The sequence below is a fragment of the Bos mutus genome, chromosome 18, assembly GCF_027580195.1.
Source record: "Bos mutus isolate GX-2022 chromosome 18, NWIPB_WYAK_1.1, whole genome shotgun sequence".
Lineage (NCBI taxonomy): Eukaryota > Metazoa > Chordata > Mammalia > Artiodactyla > Bovidae > Bos > Bos mutus.
The window spans coordinates 40,820,733-40,841,953 of NC_091634.1; the positions used below are offsets into that span (position 1 = coordinate 40,820,733).

The following is a 21,221-nucleotide window of genomic DNA, read 5'->3' on the forward strand; positions in this document are numbered from 1 at the left end:
CCTCCGAGAGGACTTTTCAGTGGAAATTCGGGGCGTCCTATAATTCCTTATATTTCGATCATTAAGAGTACCTGTTGTAGGTACTGTTGTAGGGAAGAAGAGGGAGAAAAAAATAAAAGAGTACCTGTTGTATTTGCTAAGTCATCTGCTAAAGGGAGTTTTAGACCTGTTTTAAACTGGCTTTTCTACCAAAACCTCTGCCAATGTTTAGATCAGACATGTGTTGGCTCCATATCCCAATACCCTTATTCTTACAAGGTGTTTTGAGGAGAAGAAGCTGAAGACTGGAGTTTAGTTCCCACACTGTCATTAACTCAGTACCCTTGCTCTCCATGTGTCTAGTCTCCTCATCCACTAAGAGATACTTCTCCTTGGGTAGCACATTGTAGGGCTTCATTCACCAGTTGATGGCCAGGGTTAAACGTCATGGCCCTGCTTTAAAAAGCAGGCTTCCCACCACAGACACAGGACAAACTGCGTGGTTTTGATGCCTACCAAGATAAAAGTCAAACTTTTAGGCTTAACCTTCAAGCCATTCTAACTTTCAGTTACAAGATAAGTCCTAGGGATGTAATGTACAACATAATAAATATAATTAACACTGCAGTAGGTTAATATATGCAAGTTGTTATGAGAATAAATCTTAAAGGGTTCTCATCAGAAGGCATTTTTTTTCTATTTAATTTTGTATTGCTATGTGAGATTCTGAATGTTCACTAAACGTATTGTGGTCATCATTTCATAAGTCACATCATTACACTGCACTCCTTAAATTTATATAGTGCTATATGTCAATTCTATCTCAATAAAACTGGAAAGAAGAAAATAAAATTAAGGTACTCCCAAAACTGGCTCTGTAACTTGAAAACTCTGGAACAAACAACCAACTTAAGCCAAATTTCCTCTTTGCTGCTGTGGTATTTTCATTCTTCATCCTCTGCATAGAAGAACATCTATCTCTCCAAATTCACCAAAATGGGTACCCAATGATGGTTACCAAAATCCTACTCATCCTTTCAGACATGTTTCTACTTCTTCCATGGAACATTATCTAACGGGCTTATACAGAGTGAATTATTTTTGCCCCAGAAGTCCTACATTTCTATTATCTTTTGCATTTATACGTGCCTCTCCCTTATAATACTTACTGTAAGCTCTCAAAAGACAGTAACTGTGGGTTTGGGTTTTGGCCTGTTTTTGCTTTTAATATTTGTGTCCTACATAATACCTAACAAAGTAGTTCATATAGTAAACTCTCAATAGTCAATGACAAATTTTCAAAGAACAGTTTATAAGAAGAAGATGGGCTCTCAGGCAGACTCTTTAAGTTTCAGTAAGAGCTCCACACTTACTGTGTGACCTTGGCCAAATCACTTAGCCTTTGAAAGGCTTGGTTCCCCCCACCTGTAACAACAGTATCAACCTCATGAAGCTGAAGTAGTGATTAAATCAAGTAATACATGCTTAATTTAAGTCTTAGCAGAGTCCCTGCACCATAATAAATGCTCAGTAAATGGTATGGATTATTATTACTATGATTAGGGTGATATAAATGTAGACCTTTTAGTAAACTTATCTTAGAATTTTCTTAATTAGAATTAAGTAATATATACACCTAATATAATATGTATGTGCTCAGTCACTCAGTTGTGGCCCACTCTTTGCAACCCCAAGGAGTGTAGCCTGCCAGGCTTCTCTGTCCATGGAATTTTCCAGCAAGAATACTGGAGTGGATTGCCATTTCCTTCTCCAGCAATATAATATATATACATATATAATTAGAGAAAATTCTATAATATATATTATAGAATTACATTGTCAACAAAGGTCTGTCTAGTTAACGCTATGGTTTTTCCAGTAGTCATGTATGGATGTGAGAGTTGGACTATAAGGAAAGCTGAGCACTGAAGAATTGATGCTTTTGAACTGTGGTGTTGGAAAAGACTCTTGAGAGTCCCTTGGACTGCAAGGAGATCCCACCAGTCCATTCTAAAGGAGATCAGTCCTGGGTGTTCATTGGAAGGACTGATGTTGAAGCTGAAACTCCAATACTTTGGCCACCTGATGTGAAGAGCTGACTCATTTGAAAAGACCCTGATGCTGGGAAAGATTGAAGGCAGGAGGAGAAGGGGATGACAGAGGATGAGACGGTTGGATGGCATCACCAACTCAAGGGACATAAGTTTGGGTGAACTCCGGGAGTTGGTGATGGACAGGGAGGCCTGGCGTGCTGGGGTCGCAAAGAGTTGGACACGACTGAACTGAACTGATAATATATATATTATATGTAATAATATATGTCAAAGCAAATGCAATCTGAAATCATTTTCTGCAACACTTTAAGGAAAGAAGATACTCTATATTTTTCTATAAATGATCCTATCAGCTCATTCAGGCTCAGAAAGAAGCTTGTATCCAAACTTTAGAATACTTCATTATAAACAGACAATTCCCCAAAACTGCAAGCAAAGTAGACTGGCTGCTTCCATAGCAGTGGGGTCAACTATATAAAAATGTACATTGTTTTATTTTTAAAGATGCTTACTTACTATAAACATCCATCACAATTTGGGAACATTTTTATATATTGAAAGAGAAGCAAACTTTATTCATTCAATTATAATAACTCCCTTTCCCCTACTTTTCTTGTCAACATCTTTCCAGTTCTATTTCCTCTTCTACTTTATGAAACAACTTTGCTGAGAAAAGTAGAGAATCTGTATCCCATAACTGCCCTTATCTGCCAGGAAAGATGGAAGACATTGAGCCAGAGTACGTTTTCAGACTTTGCAGACACAGTCAGAGCACAATTTCATGACAGTTGCAATTAGACTACTCTCCCCCAACCGAATTTCTCTACTTTTCACTGGTTGCAAACATCCAAATACAAGGAGAAGCCTTTTCAGGGGAATTTACTCAGTTTGACATAGAAGTCAAACAAAGAGTTTATATGCATTATAATATGTAGAAAATAATAGAAAAAGTCAATAGTCAATATAAGAAAATTAAGTAATCAAATTCTATACCCAAGGTGGCTAACTGGCGAGGGCACCGACAGTCCCGTTGTTGCACTGCTGGTTGCTAGAAGGAAAAGTTTATATGAACAAAGATTCCACGCATTTTGCAACATGAAAGAAGCTAAACTCTTCAGAGCTAAAATAAAATGAAAAGCAAGAAATTATGATGAGAAAAAAAGGTTACTTATGAAATCACATTGATTTCTTAGGACTAGCAAAATAAACTGAGGGACGCAGACCAAGGGATCCAAACCGGAGCACGGACAGAAGAGCGTGTATTCCTGCTTAACATACCGCTGTTTTCTTCCTCTCTGCTGACGCGGCTGCTCTTCTTGAGGATATTTAAAAATGTCCTGAAAGATGGGTTCATATTTCTTAAAAATTACAGCAGAAACAGTGAAGTTTCTTTCTAATCTCTCAGTACGTTCTCTGAAATGTGGCGGGAGATTGGCCATGTCTTCCCATTTCTTCATCTTGTTAAAGAATTCAATTAAGCTGATAGTAAAAATAAAAAGTGAGATTTTCATAATTAATACAAATATAGGTAAATAAAAGTAAATCAACATTACCTCACTGTTACTTTCAGACAGTGACATAAAATCACAACTCATGACTGACTAGCTTAGTCTCACGGGTCGGTTTATTTCTCTCATCTTCCAAATCTTTCCTAATCCAAAGCTTTCCTAATCTTTTTTTCTGAGATTAAAGGTTTTTTAAATTATGAAATACACATCCACGCTATAAAATAAGTAACCAGAGAACAAAACCAACATTCATGTACCAACGGATTCAACGGATATTAACGCAGCACATAAATTTTGACATGTTTGCCTCAGATTCTACAGAAACAGCCAAAGTTCTCATTTGTACTCTTCCCCAATCCTATTTCTCACTCTTCTTCCCCGAAGATAACCATCATTCTATAGTCTGAGTCCTTCTCATCCAAGTTTTTATACTTACTATGTGGTTATATACATACCCAGCAACAGTATCTTTTGTATGTCTGATTTTAAAATTTTATATAAATAGTATAATGTAAGTAGCATTCTATAACTTACTTTTCCATTCAATAATGGCTTTTTGTTTGTTTTTTGGCCTTATCCTGCAACATGTGGGATCCTAGTTCCCTATCAAACTCACCCCCTGCAGTGAGAGTGTGAAGTCTTAATCATTGAACCATCAGAGAATTCCCCATTCAATACTGTTTATCAGAGTAATGTTGATATGGATAGATCGAATTCATTCATTTTAATTGCTAAAAATATTCCTCCATATGAACTACTATTTTTTGCATTTACTCCCCAGCCAATGGAAATTGAGGCTTCTAATTTTTCTCTGTAACAAAAAATGCTATAAGGAACACATTTTTATACATGTATATTGGAATTTCTTTAAGAATTATCCCCAAGAAATAGAATTGCTGAGTCAGAGAATATGCATCTTCAACTTTACTGGCTGCTGCCAAATTTCCCACTAGAGTGACTGTGCCAATTTATACTCTAATGTACATTAGCAATAGAGTTCCTATTTCCCTGCATAATGGTACTGTGCGTGCATGCTAAGTTGCTCCAGTCAACAGTGTTCGACTCTGTGCGACCCTGTGAACTATAGCCCGTCAGGCTCCTCTGTCCATGAGATTCTCCAGGCAAGAATACTGGAGTGGGTTGCCATGCTCTTCCCCAGGGGATCTTCCCGACCCAGGGATCGAACCCACGTCTCTTACCTCTCCTGCATTGGCAGGCAGGTACTTTACCCCTAGCTCCATGTGGGAAGCCCAAATAATGGTATTATGAGACTCCAAATTTCCCCAATCTGATGAGAATGAAATAATATCTAATTTTTACTTTGAGCTTCTTTGATTACTAGTGAGATTCAATATATTTGTTACATCTATTAGCTACTTGAGTTTAGGCTTTTGTGAAATCATATACTCTTCCCATTTTTTAGTACCTATTTACCAATTATTAACTAGTGTTAGTGGTTATTTAATTCCTGATATTGACCATTGTTACATTGTAAATATCTTCTCCCAAACTGCTCTTTGCTTTTAATTCATTTAGTCCATTATGGCAGAAAAGTAAATAACCTGAACCCATAGATAAGAAGTTAAAAACTGAGTTTTTGAAATGGAAATAAAACTGAAGTCTGAGAAATTACTTGTGTTAAAGTATTAGATAAGTTTAGTCTAGTAAAGTCTATAATGATTATTCCATAATTTGACCTTTGCTTCTAAAGTTCCTTATCTGTCATTTAACTAGATTACTGTGTCTCCACTTTGCTTCTTTGCAATGATTATACTTAGCACCTTTTTTAAGGTTTATAGCCAAGGTGTTCAATTCTTTATCAATTGCCTCTTGTTCTTAGGCCTAAATATAACTCAGGATGAAATTCAAGATTAATAAATAGACCACAGCTAAAAGATTACATTTCTTGTTAATTATTTTAAAGTAAGTGATTTTTTTAAACCACTAGGTCCATTAAGTTTTGACAGTGGTATTTCCTCCAAAATGCCAAACATCCTTTTCCCACCAGCCTTTAATAAGCCATGAAAAAATTAACCCAAAGTGCCCAAATAATGAAACATAATCAATTCAATTACACAACAGAAAGAAAAAGCAATTTCTTCCTCCTCAAAATATTCTTTGGCCTTCTCTCTGATATTGTAATAGTGTTACTTATCCCCCAAACAGGAAACTGAGTATTTACACATTACTTATAGAAGATACCCGTCCTGTGCATATAGTTGCAGGTTTAATACCATAAAATATTTATCTTTTCAACTTAGAGTATCTTTACTTAGAATTCTCCCAATAATTACAATAAGTCATAACCTTTAATAGTAAACTCCTCATTTAAGTGTTAAATACATTAAAATTTAAATATTTTTCTCCAAAGAAATAAAATATAACGGGTACTTAGATGTGGCAAAGGAAAACCATGACCTAATTTCTAAATTTAGCATTCCACAGGCACAAAGGCTCAGAAAGTGAAAGAGAATTCCTACTGTCACGATGTTTTTATATTAGCCGCACTTTAACAACTCTAACATAGTTACCTCTGCTCAGAACATCTCAGGATTCGAGTTAAAGATACATAGTTTCCTTCAACTGTCCCCTTGCTTACAGTTGGCACAGATTTTCTGCAAGCCACATATAAGGCACATGCTAACCAATGAAGATCATTTCCCTGTAAAAAAAAAAAAAGACAATTGAGTTTGAGCTAATGAACTATACATATTTCAGTTGAAAAATGCTTGTGGGAAACTGCATTTTCAATCATGTTCCTGTCCCAAATGCTTTTATGACACATTCTTCCAAGGAGAAGTATAAGTTTGTTCTTTCACTTTGATCTGGCTCCACCAACAGCACAGATGAAAGTGATGCAACTTTCAAGATGATGAAAGGCAATAGGGATTCCACGTGGTTCTCTCTCTCTCTCAGCACATATACCTTAGAAGTCCCAACAAGAACAGAAAATACAAGAAATCAAAAGATAAAAGTCTATAACCAGTATTCTATATTAAATATCAAATGAATTTTATTTTCCACTGTACACTTCCATGAGACTGACACCCCACATGATCTGACAGCATGCCCAACTACTAGTTCCACAAGGGCAGGTATTTTGATGTTTTTGTGCACTGCTCTATGCCCAGCACCTGGATAAGAGTGTCTGGCAACGAACAGGTGATCAACAAGTATTTGGAAAATAAATAAATACTGATTTACTTATTGGGTAAACTGATCTAAGAATCTGAGATCAAAGTCTTTTTTTAAAAATTGAGCAATCATACACATATTTTAAAAAATAACTAACCATGCAAAGATGGGCTCAATAAAGGACAGAAATGGTATGGACCTAACAGAAGCAGAAGATATTAAGAAGAGGTGGCAAGATTACACAGAAGAACTGTACAAAAAAGAGCTTCATGACCCAGATAATCATGATGGTGTGATCACTCACCTAGAGCCAGATATCCTGGAATGTGAAGTCAAGTGGGCCTTAGAAAGCATCACTAAGAACAGAGCTAGTGGAGGTGATGGAATTCCAGTTGAGCTATTTCAAATCCTGAAAGATGATGCTGTGAAAGTGCTGCACTCAATATGCCAGCAAATTTGGAAAACTCAGCAGTGGCCACAGGACTGGAAAAGGTCAGTTTTCATTCCAATCCCAAAGAAAGGCAAGGCCAAAGAATGCTCAAACTACCGCACAATTGCACTCATCTCACATGCTAGTAAAGTAATGCTCAAAATTCTCCAAGCCAGGCTTCAGCAATACCTGAACCGTGAACTTCCAGATGTTCAAGCTGGTTTTAGAAAAGGCTGAGGAACCAGAGATCAAATTGCCAACATCCATTGGATCATCGAAAAAGCAAGAGAGTTCCAGAAAAACATCTATTTCTGCTTTATTGACTATGCAAAAGCCTTTGACTGTGTGGATCACAATAAACTGTGGAAAATTCTGAAAGAGATGGGAATACCAGACCACCTGACCTGCCTCTTGAGAAACCTATATGCAGGCCAGGAAGCAACAGTTAGAACTGGACATGGAACAACAGACTGGTTCCAAATAGGAAAAGGAGTACGTCAAGGCTGTATATTGTCACCCTGCTTATTTAACTTATATGCAGAGTACATCATGAGAAACGCTGGACTGGAAGAAGCACAAGCTAGAATCAAGATTGCTGGGAGAAATATCAATAACCTCAGATATGCAGATGACACCACCCTTATGGCAGAAAGTGAAGAGGAAGTAAAAAGCCTCTTGATGAAAGTGAAAGTGGAGAGTGAAAAAGTTGGCTTAAAGCTCAACATTCAGAAAACGAAGATCATGGCATCTGGTCTCATCAGTTCATGGGAAATAGATGGGGAAATGGTGGAAATAGTTTCAGACTTTATTTTTTGGGCTCCAAAATCACGGCAGATGGTGATCGCAGCCATGAAATTAAAAAACACTTACTCCTTGGAAGAAAAGTTATGACCAACCTAGATAGCATATTCAAAAGCAGAGACATTACTTTGCCAACAAAGGTTCGTCTAGTTAAGGTTATGGTTTTTCCAGTGGTCATGTATGGATGTGAGAGTTGGACTGTGAAGAAGGCTGAGTGCCAAAGAATTGATGCTTTTGAGCTGTGGTGTTGGAGAAGACTCTTGAGAGTCCCTTGGACTGGAGATCTAACCAGTCCATCCTAAAGGAGATCAGCCCTGGGTGTTCTTTGGAAGGAATGATGCTGAAGCTGAAACTCCAGTACTTTGGCCACCTCATGCGAAGAGTTGACTCACTGGAAAAGACTCTGATGCTGGGAGGGATTGGGGGCAGGAGGAGAAGGGGACGACAGAGGATGAGATGGCTGGATGGCATCACTGACTCGATGGACGTGGGTCTGAGTGAACTCTGGGAGTTGGTGATGGACAGGGAGGCCTGGCGTGCTGCGATTCATGGGGTCGCAAAGAGTCGGACACGACTGAGTGACTGAACTGAACTGAACCATCTATTATTTGTCATTTGTTTATATAACCCTGGGCTTCATATGACTTAACCACTGTGAGTTAAGCATAAAAAGTGTAAAATTATGCTTTTTCTATTTAATTTACAAGGTTACCCTGAGGGTAAAATAAGAGCTTATTTGGAGGCACTTAGGCCCATCACCAAAAACAGTCCTTCTCTTTTGTCACAGGAACCACTAGGAAATAAACAATAACATGGCCTATTCGGTCATATCACCTAAGCATGTGAAAGAGCTTTGTAAATTCTAAAGCACTATCCATGAATGCTTTATGCTCCAGAAATGCCACAACCTTACTTAACCTTCAGAACAGCTGTGTAAAGTAGGTACAAATATCTCAAGTTGACATATCACAAAACTGAGTTTGGAGTGGTTAAGTAAATTGCCACCAAGACCTGTTAGGTTCTAAAGCCAGTACATTACTAGCTCTCCGCCTCCCCCAGATGTAACTAAATTAAAATTCTATTAATGCAAGAATAAAAAATAATAAGAATAATCTTAATGAGTGCCACACAGGCAAAAACACAGTATTACAGTTAAATAACACCTCGGTTAGCCTTCCCATTCTGAGCCTATTTGCCCTACTCTTTCCACAAACTATTAAACAACTTAAGAAAATCATACGGCCCGCAGTTTAAATATCACTCCCACGGGCAGTCAGACAGCGGATAAACAATACAGACTTCCGTGTCACTTCCCATTGGCCCGTAAAGGGGAGGTGCCTACAGAGTTGAGCCTCACTGGCTAGAATGGCCATTTTTCTAATTGCAAGCCCCGTCCGAAGAAAGGGACAAAACATGTCTAGATGACAGCGACTCTTAAGAATCCTGTGCAGTGTCTGGGGTGACCAATAGGTCCTCAAGATCGCCGCAGTCCTGACTTCCTAGAGACAGATATGAGTCTATATCCAGGTAGGCAGAAAGCCCGTTTCATCCGCTCACGGGAAGATTCGTCTTTGTTTACAAATACACAAACACAGCCCGAAACGTAACGCATTTACTCAAATGGCAATGCCTGGACAAAGGCAATTAGGTACAGCTTGCAAAGAACTTAAGGAGAAGCCTGGAAACGCAGACGCTAAAATCGGGTTAATTTCAGCCTAGCGCAGGCAAGCCCCCCACCCCCATCCCCTTTGAGTACTGTCCTGACAACTGCACCTGTTCAGTCTGCCAACCAGATGGCTGTATTTTTGTAATCAGACCCCAGCACGACCTCAGCCTCGAGGTGCTAATTCAGGGCAAAGGCTGTTCCCCCTTCGGAACCGGAGAGGGAAGAGCACCGAGACAGAGTTCACTTTTAGGACCGCTAAGGGCTTTTCAAAAGCCAGGTTTCCAAGACGAAAGTGGGCAGAAAGGACTCCCTTCCCGCTCCAGGCTGGGGACCTGGAAAGCCGGGGCTGACTTGGGGGGTTCCCCCGCGGGGCGCCCGAGCCGGAGAGAGAAGGGCCTCCATCCCCCGCGGCGGGGCGGGACCGCTAGGCCCCGAAAGCCGCTGCTCTCCTCCCCCGGGCGCACCTCCAGCGTGTAGCTCTCGCTCATGCTCCGGTAGCTCTCCCAGGCCTCGGCCCGCGCCGCCTCGTCCATGTTCAGACGGCTGCACAGCTCGTCAAACCGCTGCTGGGTCTGAGGGGCCGGCGACCGGGACGGCTGCGCGGCGTCCTCCGCCTCGCCATCGTCCTCCTCCTCCTCATCTGAGGCCGCCGCCGCCGGAGGGGGAGGCGGGGGCGGCGGCGATTGGTCGCCTCCCGACGGCATAGCGTACACCTGTGCGGCGGGTCCTCAGGTGAGCCGAGGGCCCGGGCCCGCAGCCATTCAAACCGCGAAGCGCCCGCCGGTCGGCCGCGCTCTCGGCGACTGCGCCGCCGCCAACGGCGCTGGACCTCAAGCCGGCACCCGTAGTTCCGAGCACGGCCTGCCGGGAAATGTAGTCCAGGCCGGAGACCCACGGGGATCAAAAATCATATTAAAAAAAAAAAAAGTCATCTCGCGTCCTCTCTCTTGGCCTGAAATAAAACCGACTTCTCTACATTTCAAGTACCTCTTCATCGAGAGACCCATTCAGCAGGGTTGTACTGAAGAGAAAGTATCTAAGAAACGTTGACACGTGAAGGTTTACTGCTCAAAGTGTCCTCAGAAATAATACTTATCATCTGCGTGTCCTAATCTGAAAAACCAAGGTAAAAGTCAGGGCCTGTCTGCCTAAATTCAAATTTTGGCATCACTCTTACAAATTCTAGTTCTTTCCTATATCTCTTTTTTGTCCGAGCTGCAGTGGTTTATGGTACCTTATTTCCCCCATCAGGGATTCAACCAGCGCCCTTTTCAATGGAAGTAGAGTCCTAACCGGTGGGCCGCCAGGGAATTCTCCTTTTCTATGTTTTACTTTTATGTGAGACTTTCAAATAATTATTTGATTTTTTTATTTGATTCATTTTTCCCCCATGGTGTGAATTTACATTTACCCCTAAGTGACATATTTGTTCTGTTCTTAGTTGCCCAGTTGGCTTAAACTTCATTTTTCTTTGCTTTCTCTTTTCAAATCTATATGAATCACTTTATTTCTAGTCCTCTTTGGTTTATAAAGGGCTATAGTATTAATAAGTAGGAGTATTATTTTGCAACAAAAGTCCATCTAGTCAAAGCTATTTCCAATAGTCATGTATGGATTTGAGAGTTGGACCATAAAGAAAGCTGAGAGCCAAAGAATTGATGCTTTTGAACTGTGGTGTTGGAGAAGACTCTTGAGTGTCTGTTGGACTGCCAGGAGATCAAACCAGTCAATACTAAAGAAAATCAACCCTGAATTTTGATTGGAAGGACTGATGTTGAAGATGAAGCTCCCATACTTTGGCATCTGATGAGAAGGGCTGACTCACTGGAAAAGACCCTGATACTGGGAAAGATTGAAGGCAGGAGAAGAACGGGACAACAGAGGATGAGATGGTTGGATGGCATCACTGACTCGCTGGACATGAGTTTGAGCAAGCTCCAGGAGTTGGTGGTGGACAGGGGAGCCTGGCGTGCTGCAGTCCATGGGGTCACAAAGAGTCAGACATGACTGAGCGACTGAACTGATAGTATAAAACGTTTTCCTGCTCCAGGAGCCGAAGGCACTGCTGTTTTGCTATGAGGTCACTTTTCTCTCTCTTCATTTGACCCTTTGAACATAGCCACCTTACTGCAAGGAAGCCCAGGTCACTTAGGGTAGCCTATTATCAAAGATAGATAAAGCCAGAAATCAGTGAAAGGGATGAAAACATTTTATTCCATCACTCCTGACAATAGGGGAAAGAGCCAGGCTCAGGCCTGGTTTGTGTGGAGAGGACTAGGGATTTAAAAGCAGAATGAAAGAGTAGAGGTGGGGGAAGAGAGAAGAGCTCAAGCAAAACTAAGAGGGTTAATGAGTATAAATATAATTAGGGCAGCTGGGCCTGCTAGCTGTCAATTTGTTGAAGGTAGAATTGTATCCTCTCACAAACACTGGGAACAGAGACTGTCCTTCCTGAGGATTACATTTCAAAGGAATGGCTTTCAGGTCTCTGAGAAAGACACTCTTGATTTGTAGATGATACAGTCAGCCCTCGGTAAACATAGGTTGTGCGTTGGCGGATTCAGCCAACTGTGGATCAAAAAATATTTTTTAAAAAAATTCCCAAGAAGCGGGTGGGAGGGATGCTCAAGAGGGAGGAGATATACGTATACTTAGAGCTGGCTTCTAGAGAAGGCAATGCACCCCACTCCAGTACTCTTGCCTGGAAAATCCCATGGACGGAGGAGCCTGGTAGGCTGCAGTCCATGGGGTCACTAAGAGTCGGACACGACTGAGTGACTTCAATTTCACTTTTCACTTTCATGCATTGGAGAAGGAAATGGCAACCCACTCCAGTGTTCTTGCCCAGAGAATCCCAGGGATGGGGGAGCCTGGTGGGCTGCTGTCTGTGGGGTCGCAGAGTCGGAAATGACTGAAGCGACTTAGCAGCAGCAGCAGCAGAGCTGATTCATTTTGTATGGCAGAGACCAACACAATACTGTAAAGCAGTTATCCTTCAATTAAAAATAAATTTTAAAATATTTCCAGAAATTTCCAAAAAGCAAAACTTGAGTTTGTCACACACCCTAGCAACTATTTACACAGTATTTACATTGTATTTAAAACTAATTGCAAAGCACTTATATTGAGTGGGGCTTCCCTGGTGGCTAAGATGGTAAAGAATCTGCCTGCAATGCAGGAGATCTGGGTTCGATCCCCGGGTTGGGAAGATCCCCTGGAGAAGGGAATGGCAACCCACTCCAGTATTCTTGCCTGGAGAATTCCATAAACAGAGGAAGCTGGCAGGCTATAGTCCATGGACTTGCAAAGAATCAGACACAACTGAACTAACACTTTCAATTTCTTTACATTGTGTCAGGTATTGTAAGTGATCTAGAGATGATTTAAAGTTTACAAGAGGATGTGCATAGCTTGTATGGAAATACTATGATGTTTTATATGACTTCGACGCCAGCAGACATTGTATCTGTAGGGCTCCTGGAACCAATGCCCTGCAGATACCAAGGGATGACTGTACATCTAAGAAGGGCAGAGGAAGGTATCACAATTGTAAGCCCTATTTAGTAAATGCTGTAGGAAAGGGACAGTTGGGGCTTTTCATCAGATGTTAGCAAGAACAATCTTTAAATTCTGGCAGCACTGAGCTTTCTCAGGCAGGCATTTTAATAGGGACTGGAGTCATCCTGGGACACAGTCTTATGTTGCTAGAAGCCATGAAGAGTTTGGGCATCTCTTAGAGCAAGGGTTTGGACAGAAGTTCTGCTGTTTTCCTTTTGCCCATAGGACCTGAGTCCCCTGGTCTAGACTCAGGCATGCTGAATGAGCCCGTTGGAAGCAGATCCTTCAGCCTCTGGTCAAGCTGTCCTGGCTAGTGCTGTATGGAGCAGAGATGAACCCTGCCAAACAGCAGATCTGTGGACAAAAATAATTATAATTATTATGATTGTTATTGTTTCAAATCATGAATTTTGGGGGTGGCTTGTTATACAGCAACAAACAACAGAACATCTGTTAAGTGTAAGACATATGTCTATCAATTATGATGAAAGAAAAGAAATCACTTAATAACAAACTTTTTTCTTGGTCAATATTTATGCCACCACTACTCTCACCAACAGATTAAAAATTTTAACTTTGAAAAGCTAAAATTACTTAATAATTGACATTAACATTCCTTCCAGAAAAAAAGAACTAGGCACTTAAGTCAGAGGCACTTTTGATGATGGCGATTAACTGACTTGGACATTAGACTTCTAGACTAGGGTTACAAAACTTTTATTTCCCTTACTTCCTTCTCCTCCTTTTGAACTGTGGTGCTGGAGAAGACTCTTGAGAGTCCTTTGGACTGCAAGGAGATCCAACCAGTCCATCCTAAAGGAGATCAGTCCTGGATGTTCATTGGAAGGTCTGATGTTGAAGCTGACACTCCAATACTTTGGCCACCTGATGTGAAGTGGTGACTCATTTGAAAAGACTCTGGTGCTGGGAAGATTGAAGGCAGGAGGAGAAGGGGATGACAGAGGATGAGATGGTTGGATGGCATCACCAACTCAATGGACATGAGTTTGGGTAGGCTCTGGGAGTTGGTGTTCGACAGGAAGGCCTGGCGTGCTGCAGTTCATAGGGTTGCAAAGAGTTGGACCCGACTGAGCGACTGAACTGAACTGAAGTGAAGCTCTTCACATCAGTTGGCCAAAGTATTGGAGCTTCAGCTTCAGCATTAGTTCTTCCAATGAATATTCAGGGTTGATTTCCTTTAGGATTGACTGATTTGATCTCCTTGCCGTCCAAGGGACTCTCAAGAATTTTCTCCAGCACCACAATTTGAAAGCATCAATTCTTCAGTACCTCTGCCTTCTTTATAGTTCAGCTCTCAAATCCATACATGACTACTGGAAAACTATAGCTTTGACTTGTTGGCACAGTGACGTCTCTTCTTTTTAATACATTGTCTAAGTTTGTCATAACTTTTCTTCCAAGGAGCAAATGTCTTTTAATTTCATGGCTGCAATCACAGTCCATGGTGATTTTGGAGCCCATGAAAATAAACACTGACACTGTTCCCATTTTTTCCCTCTCTATTTACCATGAAGTGATGGGACCAGATGCCATGATCTTAGTTTTCTGAATGTTGAATTTTAAGCCGGCTTTTCACTCTCCTCTTTCACCTTCATCAAGAGGCCCTTTAGTTATTCTTCACTTTCTGCCATAAGAGTGGTATCCTCTGCATATCTGAGGTTGTTGATATTTCTCCTGGAAGTCTTGATTCCAGCTTGTACTTTATCCAGCCCGGCATTTTGCACAATATATTCTGCATATAAGTTAAATAAGCAGGGTGACAATGTACAGCCTTGACGTACTCCTTTCCTGATTTAGAACCAGTCCATTGTTCCATGTCCGGTTGTAACTGTTGCTTCTTGACTTGCATACACATTTCTCAGGAGGCAGATCAGGTGTTCCCATCTCTTGAAGAATTTTCCATAGTTTGTTGTGATCCACACAGTCAAAGGTTTTGGCAGAGTCAATAAAGCAGAAGTAGATGTTTTTCTGGGACTCTCTTGCTTTTCCTGTGATTCAATGGATGTTGGCAATTTGATTTCTGGTTCCTCTGCCTTTTGTAAATCCAGTTTGAATATCTGGAAGTTCTCTGTTCACGTGCTGTTGAAGCCTGGTGTGGAGAATTTTGAACATTACTTTGCTAGCATGTGAGATGAGTGCAATTGTGCAGTTTGAACAGTCTTTGACCTTGCCTTTCTTTAGGATTGGAATGAAAACTGACCTTTTCTAGTCACATGGCCACTGCTGAGTTTTCCAAATTTGTTGGCATATTGAATGCAGCACTTTCACAGCATCATCTTTTAGGATTTGAAATAGCCCAACTAGAATTCCATCACCTCCACTAGCTTTGTTCTTAGTCGTGTTTCCTAAGGCCCACTTGACTTTGGACTCCAGGATGTCTGGGTCTAGGTAAGTGATCACACCAACATGGTTATCTGGTTCATGAAAATCTTTTCTATGTAGTCCTTCTGTATATTCTTACTACCTTCTCTTAATATTTTCTGTTTCTTTTAGGTCCATAGCATTTCTGTCCTTTATTGTGCCCATCTTTGTATGAAATATTCCCTTGGTATCTCTAATTTTCTTGAAGAGATCTTTAGCCTTTCCCATTCTATTGTTATCCTCTATTTCTTTGCATTGATCACTGAGGAAGGCTATCTTATCTCTCCTTGCTATTCTTTGGAACTCTGCATTCAGATGGGTGTATCTTTCCTTTTCTCCTTTGCCTTTAGCTTCTCTTCTTTTCTCAGCTATTTGTAAGACCTCCTCAGACAACCATTTTGCCTTTTTCTTCAAATGATGTATTCTGCATTTAAATTAAATAAGCAGGGTAACAGTATGCAGCATTGATGTACTCCTTTTCCAATTTGGAACTAGTCCATTGTCCCATGTCCAGTTCTAACTGTTGTGTCTTCACCTGCATACAAGCTTCTCAGGAGACAGGTAAGGTGGTCTGGTATTCCCATCTCTTTAAGAATTTTCCACAGCTTGTTGTGATCCACACAGTCACATGATTTAGCATAGTCAATGAAGCACTTTTTTTTTTTTAATTCTCTTGCTTTTTCTATGATCCAGTATATGTTGGCAATTTGATCTCTGGTTCCTCTGCCTTTTCTAAATCCAGCTTGTACATCTGGAATTTTCAGTTCATGTACTGCTGAAGCCTAGCTTGAAGGATTTTGAGAATTACATTGCTAATATGTGAAATCAGTGCAATTGTACAGTAGTTTGAACATTCTGGGATTGCCTTTCTATGGAATTGAAACGAATATTGACTTTCCAGTTTTGTGGCCACTGCTGAGTTTTCCAAATTTGCAAGCCACATAGACAGGCAAAAAAAAAAAAAAATTCTCTTAAAAAATTAGCTACCCAATTCTTAAAATGGGCAGAAGAATTGAATAGACATTTTCCCAAAAAGACATACAAATGGCCAAGAGGCACATGAAAAGATACTCAATATCATTCATCATCAGGAAAATGCAAACCAAAACCACAATGAGATATCACCTTGCACCTACCAGAATGCTGCTGCTGCTGCTGCTAAGTCGCTTCAGTTGTGTCCGACTCTGTGCGACCCCATAGATGGCAGCCCACCAGGCTCCCCTGTCCCTGGGATTCTCCAGACAAGAGCACTGGAGTGGGTTGCCATTTCCTTCTCCAATGCATGAAAGTGAAAAGTGAAAGTGAAGTCGCTCAGTCGTGTCCGACTCTTAGCAACCCCATGGACTGTAGCCTACTAGGCTCCTCCGTCCATGGATTTTCCAGGCAAGAGTACTGGAGTGGGGTGCCATTGCCTTCTCCTACCTATCAGAATAGATATCATCAAAAAGGCTATAAATAACAAATGTTGGCAAGGATGTGGAGGAAAAAAAACCTAGTACACTGTTTATGGGAATGTATATTGAGCAGCCACTATGGAAAACAATGTGGAGGTTCCTCAGAAAAAAGAACTACCAGATGATCCAGCAATTCCACTTCTAGGTGTTTATTGGAAGAAAATGAAATCACTAGCTCAGAAAGATATCTGCACCTCTGTATTCATAGGAGCATTATTTACAGCATCCAAGACATGGAAGTCACCTACATGTTCATTGACTGATGAATGGATAAAGATAGTTGTATATAGTGGAATATTATTCAGCCATAAGAAGAGGGAAATCCTGCCATTTGTGACAACAAGCATAGGCTCATGAGGGTATTATACTAAGTGAAATAAGTCAGACAGAGAAAGATACGTGAAATCTAAAATAAAGGAAAAACCAAAAGGAAACTCACAGATACAGAGAAGAGATTGGTGGTTACCAGAGGTGGGCAGGAGTGGGTAGGTGAAATGGGTGATCATGGACAAAAGGTACAATTTTCCAGTTATAAATAGATAAGTTATGGGGAATGTAAAGTACAGCATGGTGACTACAGTTAAAACACCACATTGTATGTGTGAAGAAGAAATCTTAAAAGAAAGTAAACTTTAAAATTTCACATCACAGGGAAAAAAGTTGTACTTTTGTGTAGTTACAGATGTTAACTAAACTTGTGATAATCATATATGTATATGTATGCATACATATATCAAATCATTATTATATACCTAAGACTAATACAATGTTATATGTCAATTTTATGTCAATTTTTAAAAGAATTAAAAAAAAAAAAGAAATCAACCTCAGCTATTCCAGAGATTTGGTTCTTGGGCTGTGATTATTCTTTCACTCCAGAGATTGTGCCATCCGTCCACTCAAATATTCAACCGATGTTTACTGAGTGCCTATTATGTGTCAAGTACTTGGCCAAGCACTGAAGATATAGTAGTAAATGATAAATGCATGGTGTCTGCCCTCCAGAGTTTATGCTGACATGGGGAAAACAGACCTAGAACAAACAGAAATTGTCAAGCGTGAATATATTACAAAAAAAGAAAGTCAGGAAACTACAGGAGTGCATTCTGGAAGAGCTTTACCAGGCACAGGAGTAGGGCTGCCTGGGTGGATGGAAGTGGATAAAGGCTTTCCCTTCTTCCCCTTCACTTCTGCAAGAAAAAATCTAAAAGTTATAGCCAGTACAAGGGAAGGGTTCATTTCAGGCACAGGAAAAAGCTTTTGGAAAGACTGTGCATCAGGAAAAAGCGTGGGTGATTCACGGAGTTGTAGGAATGAGAATGTGGTTGAAGTGTAAAAAGCAAGAGGAAAAGGCAGGAGGTACGGATAGAGATGATGTCAAAGTCCTGGTTAAGATTTTGGACTTGATTCTATGGAAGGTTAAGGTTTTAGGGCAAGGAGAGCAGTGACACTCTGTTACCAAAACCTAGAAGAGTGTTCATCACTTAACAGGTATTCAACTAATATTTATTTAACCAATGGCACCCTACTCTAGTACTCTCGCCTGGAAAGTCCCACGGACAGGGGAGCCTGGTGGGCTGAAGTCCATGGGGTCTCGAAGAGTCAGACACAACTGAGCGACTTCACTTTCACTTTTCACCTTCATGCATTGGAGAAGGCAATGGCAACCCACTCCAGTATTCTTGCCTGGAGAATCCCAGGGATGGCAGAGCCTGGTGGGCTGCTGTCTATGGGGTCGCACAGAGTTGGACACGACTGAAGCGACTTAGCAACAGCAACAGCAACTAAACACCTAGCTTGACTTCAAGGCCTCTACTGAATCTGTGAGGCCCAGGTCAAAATGAAATCAATCATACTGATCAAACTGATTCCCTCAGTTTTCATTAAAGATGCAAACCTTTGTATAGCACAGGGAACTATACTCAATATTTTATAGTAACCTACAAGGGAAAAGAATTTGAAAAAGAATATATGCATACTTAAATATATACACATATTTATAATATATGTGTATTATGTATGTATGTGTATATGTGTGTGTATATATAGATAGATAAATAGATAGATGTGTGTGTGTGTGTTAGTTGTTCAGTCGTGTCCAACTCTTTGTGACCCCATGGACTGTAGCCCACCAGGCTCCTCTGTCCATGGGATTCTCCAGGCAAGAATACTGGAGTGGGTTGCCGTTTCCTCCTCCAGGGGAACTTCCTGACCCAGGGATCAAACCCAGAAGCAGGAAATGGCAATCTGCTCCAGTATTCTTGTCTGGAGAATCCCATGGACAGAGGAGCCTGGTGGGCTTACAGTCCATGGGGCCACAAAAGAGTCAGAAGTGACTGAACAACAACAGAAACATTATATAACTGAATCACTTTGTTGAGCACCTGAAACTAACACAACTTTGTAAATCAACTATACTTCAATAAAAAAAAAGAAAAAAATTGCTTACCCTACCAGTCATTTCCCTCTCGAGTTAAACAATACTTTGGCCAGGAAGAAATATCCTTCTCGTGACCACTCAGCCCTTTGACTGTGCACTCTGGAATGTCCAACGTTGCCTCATGTCTCCCAGGTTCAAGGTCAGGAGCAAGGGCTGTGTCCCTTCTGCTGTCCCCTCTCTGCTGTCCCCCGGGCCTCAGGTCATGGAAGCCCATCCCCTGCTGTCTCCATTTCCCCCATCAGTAAGTGGCAACAACATTTTTCTGGTTGACTAGGTCAAGATACTTTGGAGTGATCCTTGATTTCTCTTTCTCTTACCTTCTCCATCTAATCCATCAGCTCAGTCTTCACCTTTTCAAAATCCAACCACCTCTCAGATCCTCCATTGCCCGTTCTCTGATCTGAGCATCCATCTCCTCTTACCAGCATCCTTGCAAAGTCCTTCTATCTGGCCTCTCTGCTTCTGTCTTTCCTTTGACCACAATTTCTTCTTCACATAGAAGCTGTAATGGTTAACTTTATGCGTTAACGTGGCTGGGCCCCTGTGCCTAGATATTTGGTCAAATACTGTTTAGGATGATTCTGTGAGGGTGTTTATGAATAAGATTTACATTTAAATCAGTGGACTTTGAGCAGATTACCCTCCATAAGAAAATCACAATATAAAAATATACTTGCACCCCAGTGTTCATTGCAGCACTATTCATGGAAAGAACCTAATGTCCAATGATAGATAAAAGATGTGATATACACTTACAATGGAATGCTACTCAGCCACAAAAAAGAATGAAAACAATGCCATCTGCAGCAACATTAGATTGTCATACTGAGTGAAGTTAAAGACAAATAATATCATATGATATCGCTCATATGCGGAATCTAAAAAAAATGATACAAATAAACTTATATACAAAACAGAAATAGAGCCATAGATATAGAAAACAAACTTACGGTTACCAAAGGGGAAAGGTGCGGAGAGATAAATTAGAAGTTTGGGATTAACACATACACAATATCCTACGTAAGAGAATCAACAAGGACCTACTGTGTAGCACAGGGAACTATATTCAATATCTTGTAGTGACCTATAAGGGAAAACAATCTCTTTCATATGTTTATATATATGTATATGTGTACATATACATATTCATATATGTGTATATATGTATGTGTATGTGTATGTATATATGTATATGTATGTGTTCAAATCCTGAGAAGGCGATGGCACCCCACTCCAGTGCTCTTGCCTGGAAAATCCCATGGATGGAGGAGCCTGGTAGGCTGTAGTCCATGGGGTCGCTAAGAGTCGGACATGACTGAGCGACTTCACTTTCACTTTCATTCATTGGAGAAGGCAATGGCAACCCACTCCAGTGTTCTTGCCTGGAGAATCCCAGGGACGGGGGAGCCTGGTGGGCTGCCGTCTATGGGGTCGCACAGAGTCGGACACAACTGAAGCGACTTAGCAGCAGCAGCAGCATGTGTCCAAATCACTTTGCTGTATACCTGAAACTAACACAACATTGTGAATCAACTATATTTCAATAAATTTTTTTTTAAATAGCAAAAATCTAATTTAAAAAAAAAAGACAGGGTGAGATCATCTTGGGAGTAAATGCACAGAGGAGGAAAAAAGAGGTTCCAGAATTCTTGCTTTTCCTCTTGATCCCCAGGGGGTGCCCTTAGTTGAAGGAGCTGTTAGCTAGTTTGAGCCTCATGGATCAGCAATAAATGTTGAAGGGGCAGAGGTTTCCACATCTCAGCAGGGGCTCCAGTAGGGAGACAAGAGGGTATTTATTAAGCTTAAAAGTTTAA

The 21,221-nt window shown here is 40.8% G+C and overlaps 1 protein-coding gene across 1 annotated transcript in view; it reads right to left on the reverse strand.

Moving 5' to 3' along the window:
• Window positions 1-10,385, reverse strand: part of RBL2 (RB transcriptional corepressor like 2) — a 46,259-nt gene extending 35,874 nt beyond the window's left edge. Inside the window, exons 1-3 of the mRNA XM_070388429.1 lie at window positions 10,038-10,385; window positions 6,073-6,203; window positions 3,312-3,512 (exon numbers count right to left, since the gene is read on the reverse strand). Coding sequence (XP_070244530.1) covers window positions 3,312-3,512; window positions 6,073-6,203; window positions 10,038-10,277 — 572 coding nt within the window. The 5' untranslated portion in view covers window positions 10,278-10,385. The remainder of the gene's footprint in view (window positions 1-3,311; window positions 3,513-6,072; window positions 6,204-10,037) is intronic.
• Between the last annotated feature and the right edge of the window lie 10,836 nt (window positions 10,386-21,221).